The sequence below is a fragment of the Chelmon rostratus genome, chromosome 22 (assembly GCF_017976325.1).
Source record: "Chelmon rostratus isolate fCheRos1 chromosome 22, fCheRos1.pri, whole genome shotgun sequence".
In the NCBI taxonomy this organism is placed as follows: domain Eukaryota; kingdom Metazoa; phylum Chordata; class Actinopteri; order Chaetodontiformes; family Chaetodontidae; genus Chelmon; species Chelmon rostratus.
The window spans coordinates 1,418,245-1,442,422 of record NC_055679.1 but is presented as its reverse complement, the minus strand read 5'-3'; the positions used below and the strand labels follow the sequence as shown (position 1 = coordinate 1,442,422).

At 40.4% G+C, this 24,178-nt stretch overlaps 1 protein-coding gene across 1 annotated transcript in view; it reads left to right on the top strand.

Moving 5' to 3' along the window:
* Window positions 1-1,645: 1,645 nt before the first annotated feature.
* The window catches only part of arhgef39 (Rho guanine nucleotide exchange factor (GEF) 39), a 60,776-nt gene continuing 38,243 nt past the window's right edge, over window positions 1,646-24,178 (top strand). Inside the window, exons 1-5 of the mRNA XM_041964047.1 lie at window positions 1,646-1,700; window positions 6,303-6,474; window positions 7,623-7,717; window positions 14,062-14,182; window positions 18,852-18,970. Of these exons, the coding sequence (XP_041819981.1) occupies window positions 6,325-6,474; window positions 7,623-7,717; window positions 14,062-14,182; window positions 18,852-18,970 (485 nt within the window). The 5' untranslated portion in view covers window positions 1,646-1,700; window positions 6,303-6,324. The remainder of the gene's footprint in view (window positions 1,701-6,302; window positions 6,475-7,622; window positions 7,718-14,061; window positions 14,183-18,851; window positions 18,971-24,178) is intronic.

Sequence of the window (24,178 nt, the reverse complement as noted above, 5' to 3'; positions counted from 1 at the left end):
AGCTATGTTAAAAGTCAAACTCTGCAATCACAATATACGGGTGAATATAGTTGTTGGTCTTCAAGTTGAAAAAAAAAAGAAGAGACAAGCGAGTCTTTGTTGTAGTGCACTCAAACCAGAACGACCCCAAAACGAAATGCAGAGTATCAGCGGGTTTTATTACTGTATATAAGTGAAAGTGGTCGGTAAATTACATCTGTTGAAACAATCAGAAAACCTCTGAGACACCACAGGATATCTCATACGGCCATGTGCAGCTGAGTTCTTGGTTTTCCATTCGCTCCCCTCCTGACTTGTGTCCTGTCTTGCAGCACTAGATGTCAGTGTTCTCGCTGCTCTGTGGAGCTGCAGGCAACATGAACTACAGTGCTGGATGTGCTCCCGAAAAATGCATCCTATTATTCCACTTGAAAGTCCTCAGTCCTCATGGATTTCATGCTATAGCCTCCTGCGTCACAGCCTGATTACTGAAGGCATCTCATAATGAGCTGCAAACCGCTGAGCTGTGCTTTGCTCTGGACCCACTCTCATATCAACCAGCGCTGCATCTCTCACCACTTGTTGCCACTACAGCTGTAGCTTAAGTAAAAAGATGCAACTAGAAAAACTGTACACTTAGTCCAAACAAAGTAATTCCGAACATATCTTTAACACTCACTGAAATAAGATTGACACGCCAGATAAATTGTGGGCAAAATCATGGGGTTGGAAAGACGATGCATGTCACTCATCACAAAGTAGGTCATCGTTGCAATTTACTGTATGTCTGTGGGACCAATTTTGAATTTGAATCAAACAAAAGTTCCACACTTCTATTTCACATTTATTTCTGTTTATTTATATATAGATTTTCATAGTTTATCATTAAGAGCATAAATGTTAACAGAATTTTTTTCTGCCAAAGCTCTTTATTTACAAAAAAAGGTATTAGTCACGCAAACAAGCCTAGGAGGAGTCTATTAAATCATCACTGATTCAAATATGAAATACCAAAAGTATTCTTAGCTTTTCTTTAGTTCTGTAATTTAGGTTCTGTAGTGTTCAGATTGATCAGCATCTGAATCATGGACGTATTCATTTTCACACTCCTAACCACATGATACATCACATCAAATATGGACATTACTGCCAATTTTCCTATTGACAAAACTCTGGACATCTACCCAAAATACACAGGTGTAAGACCTGTTGAAGGGTTGAATAGTGTGTCCCTATTTGAAACATGCTTAACAGAGTCAGTTTGAGGTGAAATCATAATAATTCTGTAAATTATTTTATGTTGAACACAGCCTTTTTCTATCACATATACTTTACTGCCACTGAGCACACTGAGGTCATGTTCTCTGTAATAATTCTGGGAAATTGGGATTTGTAATGGCATGACAATAAGTTTTTGCATTCTACAGTTACACACGCACTACTCCACAAGTCAGGGTTTTAAGGCTAATGCCATTTTTGAGACTGAATGTCTTCAAATTTTTCTAAAAAGAAAAAAAAAAGAAGGAAACTTGTCTCTTATTGCATAGTTTCATAAATATCTTCAGTATCTGATACAGCGCCTCTCCAGCTGTGCCCGCAGCCCGAGGTTGTTGTCTTAGTGTGGAGCAGCCAATCAGCGTGCGCGTCAACATCGCAGCCCGGAAGAAGGAAGCGCAGCAAGAAAAGAGCGCCTTGCTCAAAAGTGGAGACGTTACGTGAAGGTAAGCTTCGTATTACTTAACACACGGTATATAAACGACGTCCAGATATTTAATGTTAGTGTTTATTTCTCACACGAAGCAGGAGTGTCACTGTAACAAACAACGTTAGTTTGTCGCTGAAAGTTTTGCAGAGGTTGCTCATGTCGCTTTCGCACAGTGAGAGATTCAACCAATAACGTACTATCCTATCGAACAAGGGATACTACGCTTACTACGCAACATTTACGTTACATAAAAGTTAACAAAGCTTTGGTTTCATTTTAGCTAATGTGTCATGGTGTCCACGCTGTAATTTGCCGGCAATGGCCATGTTTGACCAATAGAAGAAAATTTGAGGGAAATGTCAGCGACCTAAAACTCTCACTCAGTACTCCTAAACCCGTTTGTGTCTGCCTCACCGGGCGTTTCAGTGCGTTTCATATGTTACAGTCATGTCGTGAAAGTTTTGCACAACACAATGTAGAGGAGAACCGGTACAAAAATAACACAGGACGAAAGTAGCAGAAAGTTTTCCCCGAGTTCATACAAGACGGCCCCTCTGCGTCAGCACGTAAAAAGCACGAAAAAAAAAAAAAAAAAAACGTGGATACGTCACGATTTGGCGGAGGTTTATCAGAAAAGCTGATTTGCATCACAACAAGTAAATTCACTAATTTTTTGAACGACGAGTTGTGTTTATTGTTTCATGTGTCATAGTCATGATGGTTTGACAGATTATTTTGTAGTTTAACACATCCTGTTGTTTGCTCTGTCAGCTTTTCAGTAGAGAAGCGAGTTGGTTTGAACTGTCAGGAATCATGGTTGGGTTGATAAAAACAGGTTTCTTTCGTCTCTCTGCAGTGAGCATTTCTTTAGCCCTGCTTATTTAAAAAGAATATGCCAAGAGTCAGGATGAGAACAACAGAGAGAGGTCTGGTTGACCCTGAAAAACTAAAACATTTTGATGAAAGTGAAAATTTAAATTGAAAGTAATTTATTCATTTATTCATTTTTTAAGCTAAAGAACAATGTGTTTGTAATTATATATTGACAGGGTATTGTCAGACATTTTTATTAAAAACAGCTTGTGTTACTTTAATCCTGACTGACCAGGTCAAAAGTAAAAATGCACAACTTCTGTTCAAAGTCAAATTATACCAAAGTCATCCCACATCTGGACAAAATAGCACCTGGTATTGATAGAACACGTGTGGCTTGTTGATTACAATGAAAATTAGTTTCTGTCTGTAAAATTAACTTTTAAAACAATGTAATATATAAACAAATGAATCTGATCCTTAGTTGCCCAAATCTTGTCTTCAATGTTTCGTCGCTGACAGGAACCTTCTGTGCAAAACATTACTTTTCAGGAAATGAAAAGCACCTTGGGTTATTAAAATAATTCAACACTGCATCATCAAAGTTGGTGTAGTGTCCTCGTATATGGTCACATACATGCCTGTGTCATATTGTTGATATTTTACCAAAGTCAAGCTCAAATGGAGTTACAAGGTCTTAGACCAGTAGAGGTATGTGTTTTGTCTGTCATTGATTAGAACAGCCTTATCTGAGGCAGTAAATGTATCCTGTTACATTATCATTAACTGACAGGTTACAAGGTTTATTGGGAAATGGTAAATTTCTATAATGCTTCTCTAGTTTTACTGAGCACTCAAAATGCTTTACAACACAAGTTCACACTCACATTCATACACAATACAGCGCAATACAAGAATACTTCGACATGTAGACTACATGGGCCTGGGATCAAACCGCCGACCTCCTGATTACTGGATGACCGCTCTACCTCCTGAGCCTATTATTGTAGCTGTGTATGCGCTCAGTGTTTCCTCTCATTGAATACATTCGGCCAAACGCTGTTGTTATAAAAGATCAAGCGCTCCGAACACGCTGTTGAAGACAATATTGACTATGACTAGATGACAACTGCACTCCAAGCTACTGTGGTCTGCCTGCACTCTTCTCTGCTCCCACATGTCTCCCACAGCCTCTTCTTTATTGCTCCTCCCAGGGAGGGGCTTTCCCATCATTCGTCTCTTTTTCTGCACACACTCCTTCCAATTACTTTCATTCTTATGCTTTCTTCCTCCAACTGTGTCATCCTCAGCCCCGTCATGAGAATCTTCAGAAATACATTTGTGTGTGTGTGTGTGTGTGGGTTTGTGTGTTGTGTATCATTTGTAGTTAATTTGTCATTGCGGTTTCCATAATGGACAGAGTGTAATTAAGCAGGGATAGATGATAGACCAAGCTCTTAAATTTAGCGCCCAGAGTACATTTTTAAAGTACATTTTTGGTGCCCCACATTAAAATTTGAATAAATACCAGTTTAGAAAGGGCAATTTAAAACAACTTAACACATCCTTAATTGTGACACTTCAGTCAATAGAAAAAAATTCCAGTAAAAAATAATCTGATTATGGACCTAGGTTTTTGTGTCCAGGTGACTAATAGGGGCAACAATTTTTAAAACTGAGTCAGTATTGAGGGAGTGTGCTACAGCTGGCAGCCACAAAATGGGCAAAAAAAATATTTAAATATGGCCGATGTAAAAATAAAAAAAATGTTAATTGACACAAGCAAATGTATGGACAAAATTCAATTTTATATACAAATTTAGGATATTTGTTGACATCATGTCGAACCATGTTAAGTCCAGCTATTACTTTTGATGTAGTAGCACTATTAGTATTAATCTAGCTAGCTAGAGAAAGGCCATGAATAATTTCAATAATTTCTTGTGGCATCACTAGCAAGATACACTCGTGTCCTCAGCTAACACTTCCATGATTACGGAATATGGAAATAAGCAGTCAAGTTTTCATCTAAATGTTGGCAGAAGTCCACTTCACGTCAGTGACACCTGACTGGGATGACTTCTTGTTAAATGTTCCCACACTAAACTACAGAGGTGTATTGTTGGATGGCACTGTAGTTCAGCTCATCATCCAGTCACAGTGAGGCTCACCATGTCAGTACCCCTCCTGCGGGAGAGGTGTGCCCTGGTTAGCATTGATCAGGCCCTCTTGTTTACAGTGCATGGACCCTCAGGGACAGTACAGGGGTTAATTGGTGCTAAAACTCTGCTCTCTGCCCACTCCTCACTCTCCTAATACAAAGGAGATGACACTAATGAGGGGATGCTGGGAGGACACTGCTTCTCCATGGCTGTAGGTCTAGGGGGAGGGTTTGATGATTACCACAGCTGGTTAAGCGACAGACCAGTGTTGAGAGAGATTACCATTAATTTTGCAAATAGTAGATCCTGAGCAGTAACTAGCAATGTGTGTGACTGCATCTTGTGATTATTGTTAAAAAAAAACAAAAGAGGACATTCATCAAACTTTACCAGTTCATCAAATTGCTATTCAACAGTCCAAACATTCTCAAGTATTCAATCCTATAGTAAAACATTGAAAAGCTATAACCTGCCAACAGTTTGTACTTATATTTAATTAATAATTTAAATTATCAGTAATAATTTAGTCAGTTGTCTATTGATTAATGAACCGAACTTTCACTTCTAATTAACCGTTTTCCTTTCATCAGTTTTCCTTTTATGTGTTAGATATTTCACATTAAAATAAAGAATCAATGTTTATCTTCCACCAGGATAGAATTATAAAGAAACCTAAGATTTAAGTCACAGGCATTTGTTCATGTTTTTGTAGACATGGGTAACAGCCAGTAATTGTGTGGCTCTGATTGGCTCAGTCAGCTAGTGTCCAGCTGGAACAAAATTAGAAAATGTAGCAAAGACAGTGTTTCTAATAGATAAGTTCAAATGGTCATATGTCAGAGTTACTGCCTAGTTAAGAGGTGATTCTTATTAGCCATGTATCCAGAGCTGCTTGTTTGTGTGAGGTGAGGATTTGTGTACCTGTTTGTGTGTGAGGTGAATTAATGGCGCATCGCTATGCTACTTGGTAGTTGTATCTGACACCAATTCCCACATTTCCTAGGCAACAGCTGCCATATTGGAAGCCGCACCTCCTAATGCATGTACTAAGGTTGATTGCTGAACAGCCTGACATACACCCAGGAACGCAGTATGCACTGCATACTGCGTACTGTTTTTCATAATAATATGCAGTTTGAAACCATTCAGTTGATTTATTTTGCAGTATGCTAGACCAGGCTTAGCTGGTTTCCAGTTTTGGAAAGCGTAAGTATACAATAACACAACTAATGGCAAACAACCACCACTGCATAGCATCCCCTTATGCTCTAAAAAAAGAGAAATTATAAATGTGGTTGTTCACAATTTTCCGAAAGATGAACATTTACCTGAGAGATGGGTAATGCCTCTCTGATGACTGGAAGGAACCTGATTCACTTGTGCTTTGTTGTCTTACTTCACTGCAATTGTAATGAGAGTTGGAGCTAGTCCTCCCGCTACTTCTGCATTTGAAGTGTAATGTCATCCTTATTATCCTTTGGTTGCCTTTTCATAAAACTTGCTGACTGATGGTATTTTTGTTTGTTTTGATGCCTATGCTGGGCAAGTATATACCCATTCATACGTGGAATCATGTTCAATTCATCATCAGTATAATGTCTGTCTGTAACCCTGGCCTTTTCCAATTGCTTGTCTCTCTGCAGTATCCTCCTCGCCACTGTTACAATGAGTTTCTCCCCTGGTCCGTCTGATCCCCTTGGAGGTACCAGTATCCAGGAGCAGAGGGAACGCTGGGACAGAAAGCGCAGTCGGACAGCCAGAGAGTTGGTGCAGACAGAACAACGCTACTGCCGACAGCTGGAGCTGGTCACCACTGTACGTACTGCAGCAGTCAGAAGGCTCCGAGAGTTTCCATGTCCAACATAGAGTGACTTTCAAGTTCCTTTTTTAATTTTTTTGAGCTATTTTATTTACTTTATTTTTGAAACTCCCAAAGTACAAGCACGCTAAGTCTGCTTCACTGTGCAGTTGTTTTTCCACACTGAAGTGGGCTTGGCTTAAAGAAAACTTTTAACTGATGTTATGCTCGTCTGGCAGTAGACTACAACTACAAAGTAGAACAGCAAGGCACCATCGATTCACCTCACACACAAACACACAAACCCTCACCTTACACTACGTCTACATTTTCATTTAAAACAGAGTTTTTAACGTTTCAGACTGCTCCCTCACACACATTGCGTGGGTGATGCTGTGATCATTTCATTCATCGCCATCTTCACCTCCTAAAAAAGTGCATTTGACTAAGATTGTTTCAATATTAAAGATATAAAGCAAATAAAGACAAAATCTCAAAGTAGACATTTTCAGAGGCAAAAGGTTGAACATACAGGCGATACTACAGTAGAAGTGCACTCCACATGTTTTATTGTAGCAGTGGAACTGTACAGTACATATGCATTAACAGAATAAAAGGTAGCATTTATGGTACTCTTCCCTGTGGAGAGAACAGACTTTTCCACCCACTGCTGCAGCCTTATTTCTACACAATTACTCACCCTCCACCCGTTCACTCCAATTAGGAGTCATTTTTAGGCCTAATGCACATTCAATTTACTAATCCCATTTTCACTTCAAATGACTTGAGACCGGCACAGCTGTCGCTTTATTGTGAGTGTTGTGGGACAACAGCATCTCTCTCTACTTGTGCTTCGTATGAGCCATGCAGACATACAGTACCATATAATTATAACAGTCAGCCTGGACTGTTGGGCCAAAAAATACCAATCTCTAAGTCCGTGTTAGAGATCATAAATGTTTTGTGCAATCTGTTATTGATATTACTTTAGATCTCTGTGTTGGGAGAGTAACTGAGATGTCAATGAAAGCAACTACTTATATATAAAAAAAACATCCATTCATCAAAGGTCTACCCTATCAGCGACCTCCCATTTCTAGCTTATTAATGCAAATGGTGAGAAATAACGTCATTTTATCTCCCTTTCCTCTTTTGTTTCCCACAGTACTTCGTGGAGATCTTGAAGGCCAAAGGAACCCTGAGGCATGACATTAGAGAAAGCATCTTCAGTTCAATTAAAGCCATTCATTCAGTAAACCAGTAAGTATCCTCTGAATAATTTAAACAATAGCTATGCTTTGGAGATGGTAGTGAGAGACCATGAAGGGATGAAGATTAGTAGTTTGTCTCCTGCCTAAGAATGCAGTCTAGATAAACACTCGGTTTACCAAAGCAAGTCCTTATCTTCTCCATTAGCAGAAGTCAATGATATTGTGTTGTAGTGTAGCGGTGTGCTCTTCTTTGATGCATACATTAATGCATATCAGCCATAATTACTCCAGGTGATATCACAAGTGAAGAGCATTATTGTTACCACAGAAAATGAATGAACTCTAGCTGCCTGCTGGACCTGCTTTTGATGATCTCAGGGGGCAGGGTGGTCAACTGGAAGTCAGAGCTGAGAGAAGCTGATCTCACCACATGTCTGGATGTCAGATTGATCTTGCTGGCAATGTGCTGTAAAACTAAAATCTGCACTTGAAAGACTTCAAGAAGTTTGCTTGTATAAATAGAAAGTTGATGTTTGAAGTTAGTGCATGGGTACATGCTAAAGCACTGGATTCAGCCATGGTATCCATAAATCAATAAAGTAGAAAAACAAGATTGATGGCTGATACCAAAACTGCTGTTTTTGTTTCAAAGTGATAGGAGTTAGACTTTGATCATTTCTTTGTTTAAAGATAACAACATTCAGTATCCTCGCTGTGACGGCAACATTTTACCAATCTTGGAGCTAAAATGTGGATGAACATGAAATTATATGTACAGTACCTTAATTGTAGCATGGATTGATTCTGGTTCCAGTCTGTAGTGATCTTCCGTAATTGTGCTTCTAGCCCTGGGCTTGACAGACATATGCACTCACCAATAAACCTCCACATACATAATTGTGTGGTCAACATGAAATCCTGGTTCATGCCTCTTTAAATCTGGCCTGCCGACGTGTGCTGATTGTGAATGATTGGCTGTTAGGCAGTGGTAACCCCGACCCAATCACTCTGTCTCCTGTCTCCTGCCAATACTCACCGGCAATCAGATAACCAATGTATTTATTTATTTATTATTTAGTTCCAACGCCATTTGCAGATAACAATGTGGACAATTAGTCTCTAAATTTGACGAGCCCATCCGATTTGCAGTCTACCCTCTGAACACAGGACAAAGCATAAACAGTTCAGTATCAGACTGCGTAGCTCACTAACTGTGGAGTGAGTGGTTCGGATACCTTTGATTGGGAATTCTATTTCCAGACTAAATAATGAGCGGTGCGGGTTCCCTCAGGCTTTAATCCTCTTCGGACTGACAGGCTTTCTTGTTGAGAGTGCTCCAATGAAGATTGAAGTATGAATTACACAGTCTGATGTATTGGATAAATGGTTCCGCAGTTCCCATACATCTTCATTATGAGCCCCTTATTGAATCAATGGTTGAAACATAATGGCAAGCACTCCATTTAAAAATGGTCCATGGAGAGACAGTGTGTTACTGCTAGACTGATTTACCACTGCCAAATGATTGATTATAGATTTTCCCATATTCTTTTCACTTTCTTTCACTCGTACATTTGGTATACATTGAACATCTGTGTGACAGTGCCAACAATAATGGATAATAACAGTGGTGATAATTGTCTCTCATAGATGGATATGTAGGTGCCTTTCTCATCCATCTGTTCCACATGAAACATCAAGTTTTATCCACTGTAAGTCTTAACAGGCTCATTATAATCAAGGGACATTTTGTAAAATGCATGCTGCTGCTTCTCTCAGCAAGTCTGTATCCTCACACCAAGGTGGGACTGAATGATCAGATTCATAATTTTTTCATATTATTTGATCAGCAGGTACCTTTTTTCAGGCCATGTTCTTGTACAGCTACTTGTGTTTAGACAACATTAAAGAACTTTTGCATCTTTTGTTAAATGGAAAAGCACACACACAGACACGTTCAGTATCAATACAGAAACTTAGGCGTCATACTGGTACTGGTACCCAGCCCTGGTCAGATGTTAAACATTTATTGTAAACCAAGGATACAATGTTTGGGGAATTTCTACTGGTCAGTCAAATTTACTAACTTTCCAGTTACTAATCCCGGTCATACCATCATTATGGAATTTTGGAATTTTTGCTGTCTTACCAGGTCTTTTGATGAGGTGTTGATAGTTCGGTCTCTTTGTTCAGTGGCCAGAATGGTTCAAAACAGTTAGCTTGGTGCAGTGGCTGGAGGTGTGGGGAGGCAGTTAGATACTACCAAAAGCAGAGAAATGCACCTCCGGCTAACTCCAGAGCTGTCTTGTTTACATCTTGTGGCAAAACCCTGGCAAACCTACATTTAGTGATTAGTAAAGCAATGCAATGACTTTTTCAATGAGTTGTATGTAGTGAGTAACTGACAGTTTTCAAGGGGCTTTCCCAGAACTGATGCACTGATTCGCCGACTACTTTTGGAGACCGTGCACCAGCCATGCTTTTGTTTTGATTTTGATGTAGATTTCTCTGCTTCTTGTTCTTCACAGTTGCTTCACTGCTTTGTCACTTCGGCCTGAAAGAGGACCAGATTCCTGGTCAGGATTCCCAATACTTGAGAAATTGTGTGCAGGTTTTTAGAAGATTAATGAAACAGAACATTTTAGAAAATGTAACAACTGTGGAAAGCTGAACATGCAGGTCACCGTATACTCCCATTTAATTCCAACTGGAATTAAGTGAATGTTGTTTGGAGCTGAAGAATCCCGGACTTCCTATAGAATATACATAGGTTCATCACAGAAATATTTTTAGAAGATGATTTCTGCAATTGGGCACTGATTTCTAAGGTGATTTGTTGATCTTCACAAAGCAGCAAGAAGCCACTTCAGTGCCACAAACCTTCTGTGAGAGCCGTGCTTGTCAGCTCTGCACAGCCTAATGGTTCTCTGATAGTAGTACAAGTGTGTCAGTGTGTGCAGCGTGGAGGTATATTCATCTGATGTTTCTGTCTTTATTTACTTAACTCCAGAGTGCAGTGGGAATAGTAGTAATGAATTCTGCCTTCATTAAGCTTTGTTGAGTTACATAAGAAAAGGAGATGTGAATATATTGATATGCCAGGCCATTCATTCAGAGAGCAGGCAGCAGAAGCAGCAGCCCAATTATCCCCAGCTGCTAACATGACAAACAAGAATCAACAACTTGAAAGAACAGTCAGTGGATCCAGGAGCATACAATCAGCAATGGATTTGAAATATGGAGTAGGGGGATCATAATGAGAATAGGTGTAGTCTGAGAGGTAGATCAGACATGGAGTGACACGAGTCACCATGTTTCAACACAGCATGAATCACATTGTACAGTTCACTGAGAGCAACAAAGGGCTGCTTTATTGCTTTGTGTTCTTGTCAGTGATTCGTGGTTATGTTAATGTAATTAATAAGTAGTCATTTATGTTAAGCGGATGCTCTCACTGTGTCGTAACAATTAGTATTCCTCTGTTCAAGCCTTCCCCAAATGAAGGCGCCTCGGCCTGAATTGTTTGGTCGAGGTTGTATCCGCCCCAGATGTCGCAACTGCTTGGAATTAATGTGGATTAACGTGACACACACGGAATGCTAATGTTATCTCCATCCTGCTGCTGATGGCCAGACAATTTAATTGCTGTGAAAAAAGTATAAAAAATGTAATCCATAATTTCATATTTATCATAATAGCCTCTGGCAGTAAGAAGGGAAAAAAACGGAAACACAGTTTTTCCCGCCCTTTGCCCTTGTTAGAACTCTCTCGGCTGCTCCTGCATCTCCTGATTATGAACAGAGGCTACCTTGGCGCACAACTTCATTAAAATCTATTTAAATCAACTTCAACAGCAAAGTGCTCCTTCTTACAGCATGTACGAACAGAAGTCTCTGGGAACATCATTAGAGAGTAGGATTGTGTATGTGTGTACGTGTGCGTGTGTGGTACTTCCTCTAAGTTTGGATAACAAGCTCCTTCACAAGTGTCAACACCCCCAACCAATTGCGTCCGTGTTACTGTAATGTGCCTGACAGGCTGAACGACTGCTTTGCCTCTGCCTTGATCCAGTTGTTTTGTTTCTGAGTTCAGCGGGCGTGTTCTCACTACAAAGTGGCCCTGGGTGCCCTGAAGGTAGACCCACCGTCTGGGTCCCAGTAAATACGTCACCCACAGGGAGAGGCCTTCAAATGACACTACAGAGCTTCGCCTGCTAAACCCCCCATTAACGGGGAAGCAATCCTCTGAACTTTGCTCAACCTCCGCACCTTCTCTAAACATGTGTGCCTTTCCTGAAAATGATGCTTCAGATGTGATCTCGCCTTATTTGAGCTCCTTCTCTTCACTGATGCAGAGCAGCAGTGCATTCTCAGGCAGTAATGTGCATTAACTCAAAGTCCAATGCGGTTTGACTGGAGGCTAAATGCTCACTGGGGGACACTTTGAAATGAATGTGTCAAAGGTCTGTGATGCACAAAAAAAATATGCCACACATATTGAAATAGTTACTTCTGCCATGTCCTGCGTTGAAGTTGAGTATGTTGGTGCGACTCAGTAATGATGTCGCACTGCTTGTTTACATGCCCTAAAAATGAGTGACAGTGACCCGATGAATTACATTGGCTGGGCCAGCATTTTAAACACACACATACAGATGTATGGTGTATTTGACTTAGGGCTTAGGGAAAACATCTAATTGCAATTTTAATTACCAATATTGTGGTAAGTGGAAAACTAGAAATGTATCTTGTTTCTACATTAATATCACTCAGTCAAACTGCTGATAATATGATGGAACGAGTGTAGATCTTTACAGTGAAATAAAGACTAGATAGACAAAAATACATAGAATAGATTAAAAAGACAAAACAAAGGTAAAAATGATGACAATTAAATACAATGAGCACATTTACTACTTCTCAAACTTCACAACGATGTTTCTTTCAGAACTGGGATGTCGTCATTTTTGGGACAAGGCCACTTTGCCTGTAGCAGGGCCACATGCCAGCACCTCAAGGCCATAATTTAACAAGGCGATTTTAATTTCACTTAAATAGACAAATCTATTCTTACAAGCGTTAATGCCTCTTCAGTAAATGGTGTGACACTTTTGGAGAAATAACAACACATTTTGTGTTTCAAGAATAATTTATTTGGAATTCATGTTAGTAGAAAAGGTTTGCGATAATGCACATGCCCAGCTCTCAACAGAGACGAGAAGGAATCTGGATGGCTCACTCTACTCAAAGTACATGCACTAACATTCGGGTGTGGACTTAAGAGGACGGCCCAAACAGGCATGGCGAGGAAAGCAGGCTTTTCCCTGTACTTCTTTGAGACGGTGGCAAAGGCTGGAGAGTGTGAGTGGCATATGCAGCATACAGTTTGCGCTCGCACAAAGCTGTACACTCTAGAGAGTGCTGTGCACTGAAAATGAAAAAAATCACAATTTCACAAAAAACAATGAAGGTAAAGAGCTTTTCAATGTGACTAATGGGTCACATGGCCCCCTGTGCCGGAGTGTCTCACCCAACTCGTACAGTTCATCTTCTCTGCATTCACTGTAATATCTGGAGATGTTTCCTGTTTTATGCTTTATTTTTGTACTGGAGTATTTTTTCCTCTCCCTGATAGCAAAAATAAAGACTTTTCTGCTCATCATATTGATGAGTGGCATGTGGTATGGCACACGCTAAGACTGCACTCTCTACTTTGGGACCTTTTACTCACTCTAGAGTCGTACCCCTGGATGCCACGCATCCAGAGGAGCTTCATTCACGGTTGTTCCTACATTGAGTTCATTTTTACAAGCCAGGGGAAAAAAACTCATTTGTTTGTATTCTGCGTGTAACTGTTACATGCAGATTAGACTGCAAGGGCTCGGAGGTGAGCTAACCAGCCTCTTACTGCCAACACTGGTTGAAAATGGGTACGAAGATGCGGCTGGATCCAGAGTGAATGCTTGTTGAGTATCCAACTCAGAACTCAAAACTGACTATCGTGAATGTGTCATTCCCTGGTTGTCTCCACGCCTCTGGGTGGGCATAAGATTTTCACAAGGGCAGCAAAGTCAGACAGAGGGTGAGATCCCTGCTCTGGTTTCTTTGATGAAAGCAATCGTTGACCGTCCCTAAACAGTGAAAGCATATTAACCAGATAACAGCTGAGAGCTTATTTTTTGTTGTTACCATTACTTAACTAGAGCTGAGTTGCCTTTTGCAGACTTTCATCTCCTGCAGCTTGTTAAGACACGGTTACTTCTATACGTTTAGGATTCAATTTTCAGTTCTTGACATTTGAAAATCGCACTCTGTCAAATGATTGAAATGATGATCCATCCAGCCTCAGTATGGTGTTTTTGTGTTTAATTATATCTAACCTGTTTTTTTATAGATCTCTTCTGGTCCATTTGGAGAACGGCTACTTTGGCCCTGGCTTCGACCAGTTCTGTCCACATCTGCACCACTACAGCACGTATGCGGACAACATCTATAATGCCAGCAAAGTGCTTGGGGTAGGAACACAGTATTTCCACATTGTCACACCTGTGTGTCACTCTCCTGTTGCACTTCAAAGTATTTCATAAGTTGTGTATTACATTAGATGTGATGTGTGATGTGATCCCTGTTGGGAAATTAGCCAGAGTATTCCCCAGTTATGATACTGAACACACAGTAGCATTAGTGATTGTTGTATTCTCTGTTGCTGACATTATCAATTCCACTATCAGTAATACCAGCACTGTCATGGCAACACTTTCATGTATACACTGTGTAGCATGACAGGATTGGTTATGTGATTTTATCATGAACTCCAGATGAATACTGATTTGACTGATTTTATCAATGTTGAACAGTTTTTTTGCTTTTACTCAGCGTCATGAGTTAGAACTACTGCCTGGCAACAACAGCTCGGTGCAGTGATTGTAGTTGTCACAGTGACAGGTTTTGGGGTTTGGGCTGTCAAATTTGGCCAGAAATGACATTTGATTATGCCTTCTTAAAGAACATAAAAATCTGCTTTTTAGCATTATGTCCATAAGAGGGCAAAGCAATACAAAGAGATTTTAAATGGTCTACATACAAACACGTTACAAAATACACAAATAAAATGTTGTTAACTGTGTTATACTCTTCAATGAAACTGATGTGTGCAGCGTTTCCATTGTCTCCAACAAAAGGGAGAGATTCTGGTCAAGTATTACCTCAGTTTTTTGACCCTATTTCCCACCTGGCCAAGATAGCACACCATTACAAACTTAAAAAAAATAAATAAAATAAAATAGAGCACGTCAAGAACAGACAAGGGACAGTTAAGAAAATGGAGCATGGTAAAAGCACACAAAGGACAACAGATACATATTACAAAGTCCAGTAGGAATAGCGAGTGCACTCTTCAGTTACAGTTTGACTACACACATATATCCATCAGTTGTTTGTTTGCCTCCGTGCAAGTGACAGCCGATTTGGTGGTCAGAGGTCAAAGTCACTGTGGACACATTTTTGACCATAACTCAAGGATTCATCCGCTAATTATGAGAAAAGTTTATACAAGATAAAATAAAATAAAGTGATGACATTTTATATCCAACAGAATAAAGGTCATCTTCACTGTGACATCAGCAAAAACACTCTTACGACCATCATTCAACACCATAACTCAGGAACAGAAGGGGAGATTGAGACCATATTTCATGTTTGGTCAGATACTGAATTGGTGACTATAATCTTGAGTGTCCACCTTGAAACCGTGGTGATTGAATAGGTTTTCTGTGCTGCCTGTTTGAAGATGTGTATGAAGAAGCTACGTTTTACAGTTTGTAGCTTCTTTGCAGCAAAATCCGCATTTGAAGCATCGTAGTCCACCACAAGCTGATTGGTTTAGCTGATATTGATCTTCAGGTGATCGTTGGTGCACCATGTGATGAAGCTGTCTGTCAGTCGTCTGCACTACTCAGTAAACATAGTCTCTAAGTGAAGACAGCATGTTTCTCACTGGAAAGTATTCACTGGATTCATACATGTCAGTATAGTCATTACTGCCGTCTGGACAGACATGGATGCAAGCTGCAGCTTGACTGGTTGGCGGAGGCATACAACGAGTGAGGCAGTAATTCTAGTTTATCAGAGCTTTGAACTCTCCCAGGGAGACAAACTCATGTAGTTGTAGTGTGTTGTGAAGGTTATTTCACAACCAGGGTGCAGAATAGGAGAAAGCCGCTCCACCAAGTCCTGAGCCAATCATGGGTACCTGGTAGAGCAGCCATGTAGTGGAGTGACAATCATAACAGCTGGTGGTGAGTGATAAGAGATTACACAGATATGAAGGGAGTTTACCCAGTATGGCTTTGTAAATAAAAACACACATTGCTGCTGTCTCCTTTGGCCTAATGAAGACCAGTAAATCAGATCATAAAGTACACAGTGATGTGTACGCAACAATGAGTTGGATATAAAATGGAAAGAGTTGAGGCAGCAAAATTTAGAGGAGGCAGAATTCATGTAAATAATATCCCCATAGTCTAGAACACTTAAGAATGGAGCCTGTACAAGTGTTTCCTAAGTGCAAAATGAAAAGTTTCTTCACTTGGTTCTTAGTATGCACTTTAAAAGAGAGCTTGTCATACACCATACCCAAGTGCTCAGATGGCTTGGTTGTAGTAAGCGGTTAGCTTCGGGAGTGTGTGTTGGTGAGAAAGAGTCGTGATGCAGGATCTGCTGTACCAGCCACGCTTGTGGGTCCACAGTACCCCGAGAAGCTGAGAAGCTGCTCCAGTCACACCCAACAGTTTGTGAGCACTGATGAACGAACAGCTAACCAGCAGGCAGGCTAGGTGATTGAATGAGGCTCACACAGGTCTTCTACAACCCTACAGTAGTAACCTCAACTCAATTTTGTATTGTTGTAAGAGTCCGATATGTACCTCTTGAGGTGAGTTTTTCATTCAGCAGAGAAAGTTATTTTATCATAGGATTTGGTCTATTCCAGTACAAGCTGTAGTGACTTGGTTTCAGCAGCCCGGCAGCAGTTAAATTATTGAGTTGTTGTAAGAAGCCAAAAGAGAGTCAGGTATGCACCTCTGCAGTGGATGTGAAAGGTCACTTTCCTTGACTGGATTATCAGCATAAGACACAGATAAAAAGAATAAAATTCACAGCAGCTCACATGCAGGCACACAAAGGATACACTGTTGTTTGTCAAGAAATGTCCCACATGTAAAACCACCTAAACTGTTTGCTGATTAGTGGGCTTTAGAGGTGTCGAGGTGTGGCTTTTTAAACTTTGCACAGAGCCAGGCCAGCTGTTCCTCCCTGCGTCCAGTCTTTCTTCTCACGAGGGAAACCACATCCACACTCTAACTTCGTAGTTGACATACAAACATGAGATTGATATCAGTCTGTTTCATCTCAGTCCATGAGCATGTCTCCCAAAATGTTGAGCTATTCCTGAAATGATTTTCTTTTTTTTTTTTTTAAAGTACACCTTCACAAATTTCAACACTTTCCTGAAATGACATCCTGACACAGACCTACTTAGTAATAGTGATCCCAGTGCAAAGGTACAGAATCTGTGCTCATGAGATCAGATGTGATTTGTTAAAGTGTGACGTCCTTTGTTTGTGGACTGGCCTGTTGGGAGCTAGCTTTACATCAAAGCTTTGGAGATAATATTGTCATAATTGGGTGTAAGGATGTGTTTGCAGGACATTGACTGATGCATTGATTATGGATGAAGCCCTGTGAGTTTTAACTGACTGTCCTGCAGATCGATATCCCTTATCGTTGACTGAATAGGAAGTGTGGGCTGGTGATAGGTGTTCTACTTTACTCAGGTGACAAATGATCAGTCTAATAAACATACAGTGTATATTAAAACAATTGAAATAAAAAAATGAATAGTTGATATGTATAGTAAAGATTATATCATAGGTCCAGAATGCGATAACAAAGTAATATTTAGTCAATTAATTAACATAAAATCTCTAGCCATTGGGTCAACAGGAAACCGAGGCAGACGAGGCTCAGACAGTTCGTGTATATTTGTTTCTGACTCAGTCATATTCTTACAACTACATTTACACTAAGTCTTGAGAGAGGAGACTCATTTTGTATCTATGATTTAGGAGCTGATGGCAAATTCTCTGGTGTAACGTTAATGTGTGAACAGCAACAACACACAACACTCTCTCCAACAGTTAATGTCACCATGACAATGATGATGGTGGACACAAGTCTGACTGAGAAGCCGTGATCTATAGGAATACGAAGTAGTACAAGAAGTATAGTTATACAGTAACTACTTCAGATTTGATACAATGACTGATTTTGAGGTCAGAAACATCGTATATATATATAATATATATATAATAAATCCAGTTCTGTGTTATCTCACAGACGACTGTTGCTGTGAATTAGGGCAGAGCTCTCCCCAGGTCTATTTAAATAGAGCAGTAATATTTATTTTGATGATTGAAGGAAATGACAAGATAAGGCTTTTTGTCATCCAAATGTTGATACATACTCATGCTGACATGATGTTCAAATGCATATTTAATGACATCTACAGCCTCCCTCCCGCTCCATCTCCTCATACCTCAGCTGGCAGTCCAGCATAATGAGTCACAACACGATGGTTTTTGGGTTTGTCAGGCAGAGTACACATCTAGTAAGTGACATGAGATTCAGAGGTTGTCACTGGTTGTGACATGTCCATCATCTCCACTAGAAGCTAGACAGTATTAGCGGAACAAATGTAGAGATGTAGAATAGCTCACAATGAATCCAGATGCTGAGCATGAGACACTCAGTCCATTAGCATGTTATGTTCCTGTTGATTAATTGCTAGTCAGAGCACCCTCAGTCTAGATTCTGAGTCCAGCGTGTACCGGACAGTTTCTTTTTGTATTTTTATGGCTAAAGGCACGAGGTGCATTCTGGGTAAAGAATGGGGGAAGTCTGTTATGTTGAGCCCTGTTTATATGTGATTTCTCTTTGGTAGGGAGGGTGAATTTAGTACTACCTGTGCTAATCACAGATTTTGTTCCCAATATAATCCCAAAATACTGAACGGCCCAGGAAAAACCTTACAGCACTTCAGAAAATGTCACTTTGCAGGGCACAACGTTGCTTCTTCTAAATGTGCCTGGCTCTGAGAATAACACAGTGATTTGTACGTTGTCTTAGATTCAGCTGAAGAAAAACAAGGCCTTCAGACGTTTTAAGAAACTACAGGAAGCCCGACCAGAATTCAACAACCAGAAGCTCGAGGACTTGCTTCAACTTCCCATTCAGCGGATTGATCAGTAAGATATCTGCCCTCCGTTTAAACTAAAAGGCTGTAGCATCTCTGTCTGTCTGTCTGTCTGTCTGTCTGTCTGTCTGTCTGTCTGTGTCTGTGTCTGTGTGTGTGTGTGAGAGTGTGTGTGTGTGTGTGTGTGTGTGTGTGTGTGTGAGTGAGTGGCCATGTATTACTCATTTTGTCTTTTTACACAGTCACATGGTGGGGACTCGCCTTCCTTACGGGGACAAAATCTAATGCTCTGATTTCTCCATTATTATATCATGAATGTCCTCTTGGGCAGTGATGGTAAACTTTGCTGTAGATATTGAAGGTCTTTGATGGTTTTCTTTAGTTTGATTAAAGGTGAATCTACAGTCCAGTAGAATCTTGCACTCATAGTTGTCTGGATTGAGATAGTTTGGAAGATATAGCCAGAGCTGTTTGTTATGTGAGATGAGGGATAGGACTGATGATGATTTTTTTTGCTTGATATAAGTTTGCTTAAGTTAGTGTCAGAACAGTCACTTAATGACTTTATGTTAGCCTAAAAGAAGGATAACTTAATAACTTAATGAATGAAACACTGCTAAATGAGAATAAGGGTGAAACAAAGGGGAAATGTATTGATATAATGGCAACTGGAAAAAGCATTTTCTTTTCTTTGGCTAACTTTCAACAAAGAACATCAGCTCTTGTCTTGTTGGTGGTGCAGTGAGGCTCCAGAAAAAACAATCCTTAAATAATGAGCCCTTTTATTAAGGATGTCCACTCACAGATTCGAGTTCAGGCCAATGACTTGAATCTGTTGCATTCTGTTGAAGAATGAAGAACATTTTGGGAATTCTAGTCTTTAGGAGTTACACTGCTTCCATGTTTGTTCACATATATCACTAATAAGAGAACAACAACTTTATACAGTATGATCAATCTGATTGTAGTATAAATAGTACTGTATGTATGATGATGTGAACTCACTGAGATTTATACTGCTCATTTGAAGCGTAATGTGTCCATGCAGTTTATTATTACATCAAGAAAATGTAAAGGTTTGAATGGTGCTCTGTCTGCAACATTAATGTCCTCTGCCAGTCACAAGCCTGTTGAAGTGATGAACTGCACTGCTAGTGGTGATTTTAGACAGTCGCACCAGTGCTATGTGCACAAAAACGTGAACATACAGCCCTGATGTACACTTCCACATGATAATTCTATAGAGTCATGTCATACTCACCACTCTTTTACTCCTGTTGCTGGCTGTTAGTCTGCTGTCAGTGAAAGTCAGTGCTTGTGGCTCAGATGTTTCACGCTTTCATACTAAAAGCCTTACAGGTGCTCAGAGTCCTTCCCTTTCGGCTTTTAATGGGCTTTGAATTTGTTTTGCTTCCATTTTGTCATCATGTTCGTCCATACTTTATTTTACAATGCTGTTCTATTGTGCACACATGACGCCTATTTCATCACATTTGCTTCCCGGGTTGGCACATCCTAGTTAACAGTGTGTGGTGATGATCCAAGTCAATGCACAGGATGGGGATCAGGTCCGATCCAGGCATTCTACGACTGTATCAGCGTTACAGAGCCCAATCCATCCGTTTGCCAGCGTCCATACTGTATTTTACAATGCTGTTTACAATGCACACATGACACCTATTGCATGTCCGTCCTGGGGGAAGGTTCTCCCCTCCCTCTGTTGCTCTTCCTGAGCTTCTTCCATTTTCGCCCTGTTAAAGTTTCTTTTGGGGGGGTTCCTTATTTGAGTCAAGGATTTAAGGCTAGAGGGTGTCAGGCTGTATAGACTGTCAAGCTCCTTAGGGGAAATTTGTAATTTGTGATTATGGGCAATAAAAATAAAATGACTTCACTTGACATTAACAGCAGACAGGAACAGATCAGAAAACAGGGAAATACTTGAGTTAAATTAAGGCCTTAGCCACTGTTTGAGAATTTATTGGTATCAGTATAAGCCCACCTTCACTTGTATTTTTAGAATGTGAGCACCCAGGCGTCCCTTTCCACGTACTCTCTGCATTATCACTCGTTTCTCCAACTATTTACATGCAGCGCAGAGAACCTCAAAGGCATTTCCCAAAACACAGGGAAGGAGCAGAACATCACATCACCTCTTACAGTGTAAGAGTGGGAGTTTGAGAGCTTTCATTTAGTTCAACTACCATAAAACTATTCATCCACTGCTTCAATTGTCTATGTAAGTGGTGCTCAAGTTGTATAAAATATTTCTGTTTTTCTTTGAGTTTGTGAAGGTGTGATGGTAGTGCTGTTCCACCATTGAGAACACTACTATAGATGGGTGACAGATTTCACGCTTGAGTTCTGTTTTTGCTGTTTATTTTCCTTCCACCAGTCACCCGCTGCACTGTGCAATCTATACTGTCCGTGACAGATGTAATTATTATTATTTTATGTAGCGCCCATGTAAGTAGTCAGACTGTCCAGAAACTGTCAAATTCTCTTTTGTTTAACACCAGTTTTTGTTTGGTTGTTTTGTAATTTCATGCGGTCTTGATCTCGCTTGTTAATTAGTGGAACATGAGGAGAAATGCGCTGAAACGTGCTTTCCAGTGCAGCAGATATCATGACAGTGGTTTATCAAGCTGCTTGGCTGTGTATTAATTAGGCCCTTTTCATCTTCTCATCTCTCCAGCTGTACAGTTGAGCACTCAAAATGTTACATCGATCCATCACAGAAGAGAAAAGTTGTCTCTGAGATGAGCTGACCCCCCACCTTAACATCTGAGACACTTTACTGTCTTTCTCATTTCTGTTCACTTTCTCCTCTACCACAAAGGATCGCCTTCCGTCTATTTTCTCACCGTTCATGGGAAATTCTGGAATGCAGTTTTACAAGCCTTGGAAAATGACACAGATGCACCAGTCCAACCTTTTCTCTCATGATATGATACACTGACACAGAATATCCCCAGTAGGAAGTACCAGTCCAATTCCTGTGCCCCCTTTTTTACAGATTCTTCACAAGTCTGTGTAGCTCCTTGGAACTTATAGAAATCATTTTTATATAAGGTAGGCCTGCATGTTGTCATATCAGTATGTCAATTAAAACTGCTGCATGGTATTTATTTATTTTTGAAACTCCACGGTTAATTTTTAGGTCAGTTACTCACAACGCTGTGGGGATTTGAAGACGTAACGGATAGTAGGGGGGCGTCTTTGGCAGCTGGCAAACGGATGGATTGAGCTCTGTAACGCTGATACAGTTGTAGCATGCCTGGATCAGACCCGATCCCCATCCTGTGCGTTGGCTTGGATCATCACCACACACTGTTAACTAGGATGTGCCAACCCGGGAAGTAAATGTGATGAAAATGCTGTTTTTCTGTAGCACTGATGCACATCCATGCTAGACAACAGCAGAGTGATATATCCTGACGTGTCAAAATGCTGATGGTATACAAATGATTTGCCACCAATGTGTGCTGCCATTTGTGCCAGGCTCACGTCATTTTAGACATCATTAGGATTCATAACCTGAAGGGGTATAACCCAGTTGTTTTTGTGTTGATTTATTATAATTTGTTGCCTAGCTCAACTTGCCATTAGCTTAAATGAGCTGGAAACACAAAACTCGTTCAAGTAACTGGAAATCGTGTGCAAATGCTTCCCAAGAAATATGAGCCTGGAACAGCCTTATGAAGTTATTAACCCCAAAATAAACACCTTAAATGTTTCCATAATATATACCGTGATGGATTTTCTGCTAATTTGCGTAAACTGAAAAACAGTAATTTGGTACTGCAGGACTGAGATGCACGTTTCTATTAAAAACGAGGAAGGCCAAAAACATGGCCACCATCAACCCAACAACTTAGCTTAGCAGCAAATTGGCCCTAGCTCATTTGTCCATTCATCATAAATCTGGGTAGATATCTTTAGGCATCATAATATTATGACATCATAATAAAATCCACCACTGACGAAGCAATTTGGATTATTAAAAAGAACCTATAGATTAGTTTGTGTGTGGTTTGAATTGTTAATAAACCTCTAAAAATAAGCAACATTATAGAAATTAGGATGCGCTGATCTGATACAAAAACAATTCTCCCGACTCAGCAATCCTTTTCTTCATGTCATCTCACATTAACCTATATACTTTAATTGGTTTTCATGCAGTGGACAATACAGAATACAGTCATTTTCAGAAAAAAAGAGCTGTGGTCTTAGTACTAAGCACCAGGTACTCGCTGTCAGCAGGTATCAGAATCAGTATCGGGAGAGTTGGACTGGCACATCCTGATATACTAATATATATGGTGTGACTATGAGGCGACCAGAGGGGATATCCATCTTGATGACCCAAGTCAGTATAATGAAAGGTTTTCCTGTTCTTCCCATTCATCGCATTGCGTGAATGCAGCATGACTTCCACAAAAACATAGTATTAGTCTCCAGGTTATTGAAAATGTAAGTATTTCCTTTTGAAGCGTGGGATGCCTGTTTACTTTTAATGTAACCATTAAAAGAAATGAGAGTACCTTCCATCTGTCATGTGAGCGGGCTGACCACTGAATTTGACTGACACGTAATCAGTCTGCCTCATTCTCTCCAGCTCAGCCATCTCTCACGCCGCCTTTTTCTCTGCACTTCCCATCATCATTGATTCGTCTGTCGTCCTCAGTGAAACTCAGGAGACTCGAGGGATGTGTCTAATTGTATGATGATTTTAAGTGGCACGGCCAGATAATCATCTATGGCTGGCGCCTTACCTTGCTCCGGCTCCGTGGCTGGGAATAGCAGGAAATTGTTGTCACTTATCACCGTTCAAGGATGATGGATGGCGAGTAGGGCCTGGAGTGTGGATACTTATGTTGCTGCTCGGGGAGGAATAAAATCATTGCCTTTATTAAGTGGCATTCACTTGAGCTGGCTGGAGCAGTCATCAGTGTCCTCCCCACTGAGATCACCATTATGACAGTGATGGGGTCTCGAGTTGATTGTGGCAGTGAATAGCAGCCCTCTGCGCCTGTATTGCCCGTGTTTGTGTCGATAATAGAGAGGCAGCAATTGGAGACCTTTGGATATATCTGCTCTAAGATGAGCACCATTTAGTATAACAATGAAACGGCCCAATGGTTGGCTCACTGTAGAGCATGCTTTATGTAAAGGCCGTACAACTCCAGAGGCCTCGGGGTCAGTGTCACACTTGCCAAGCATTGAGAAGTGTGTCGTGTGTTGTACTGTCCACGCTTGATTT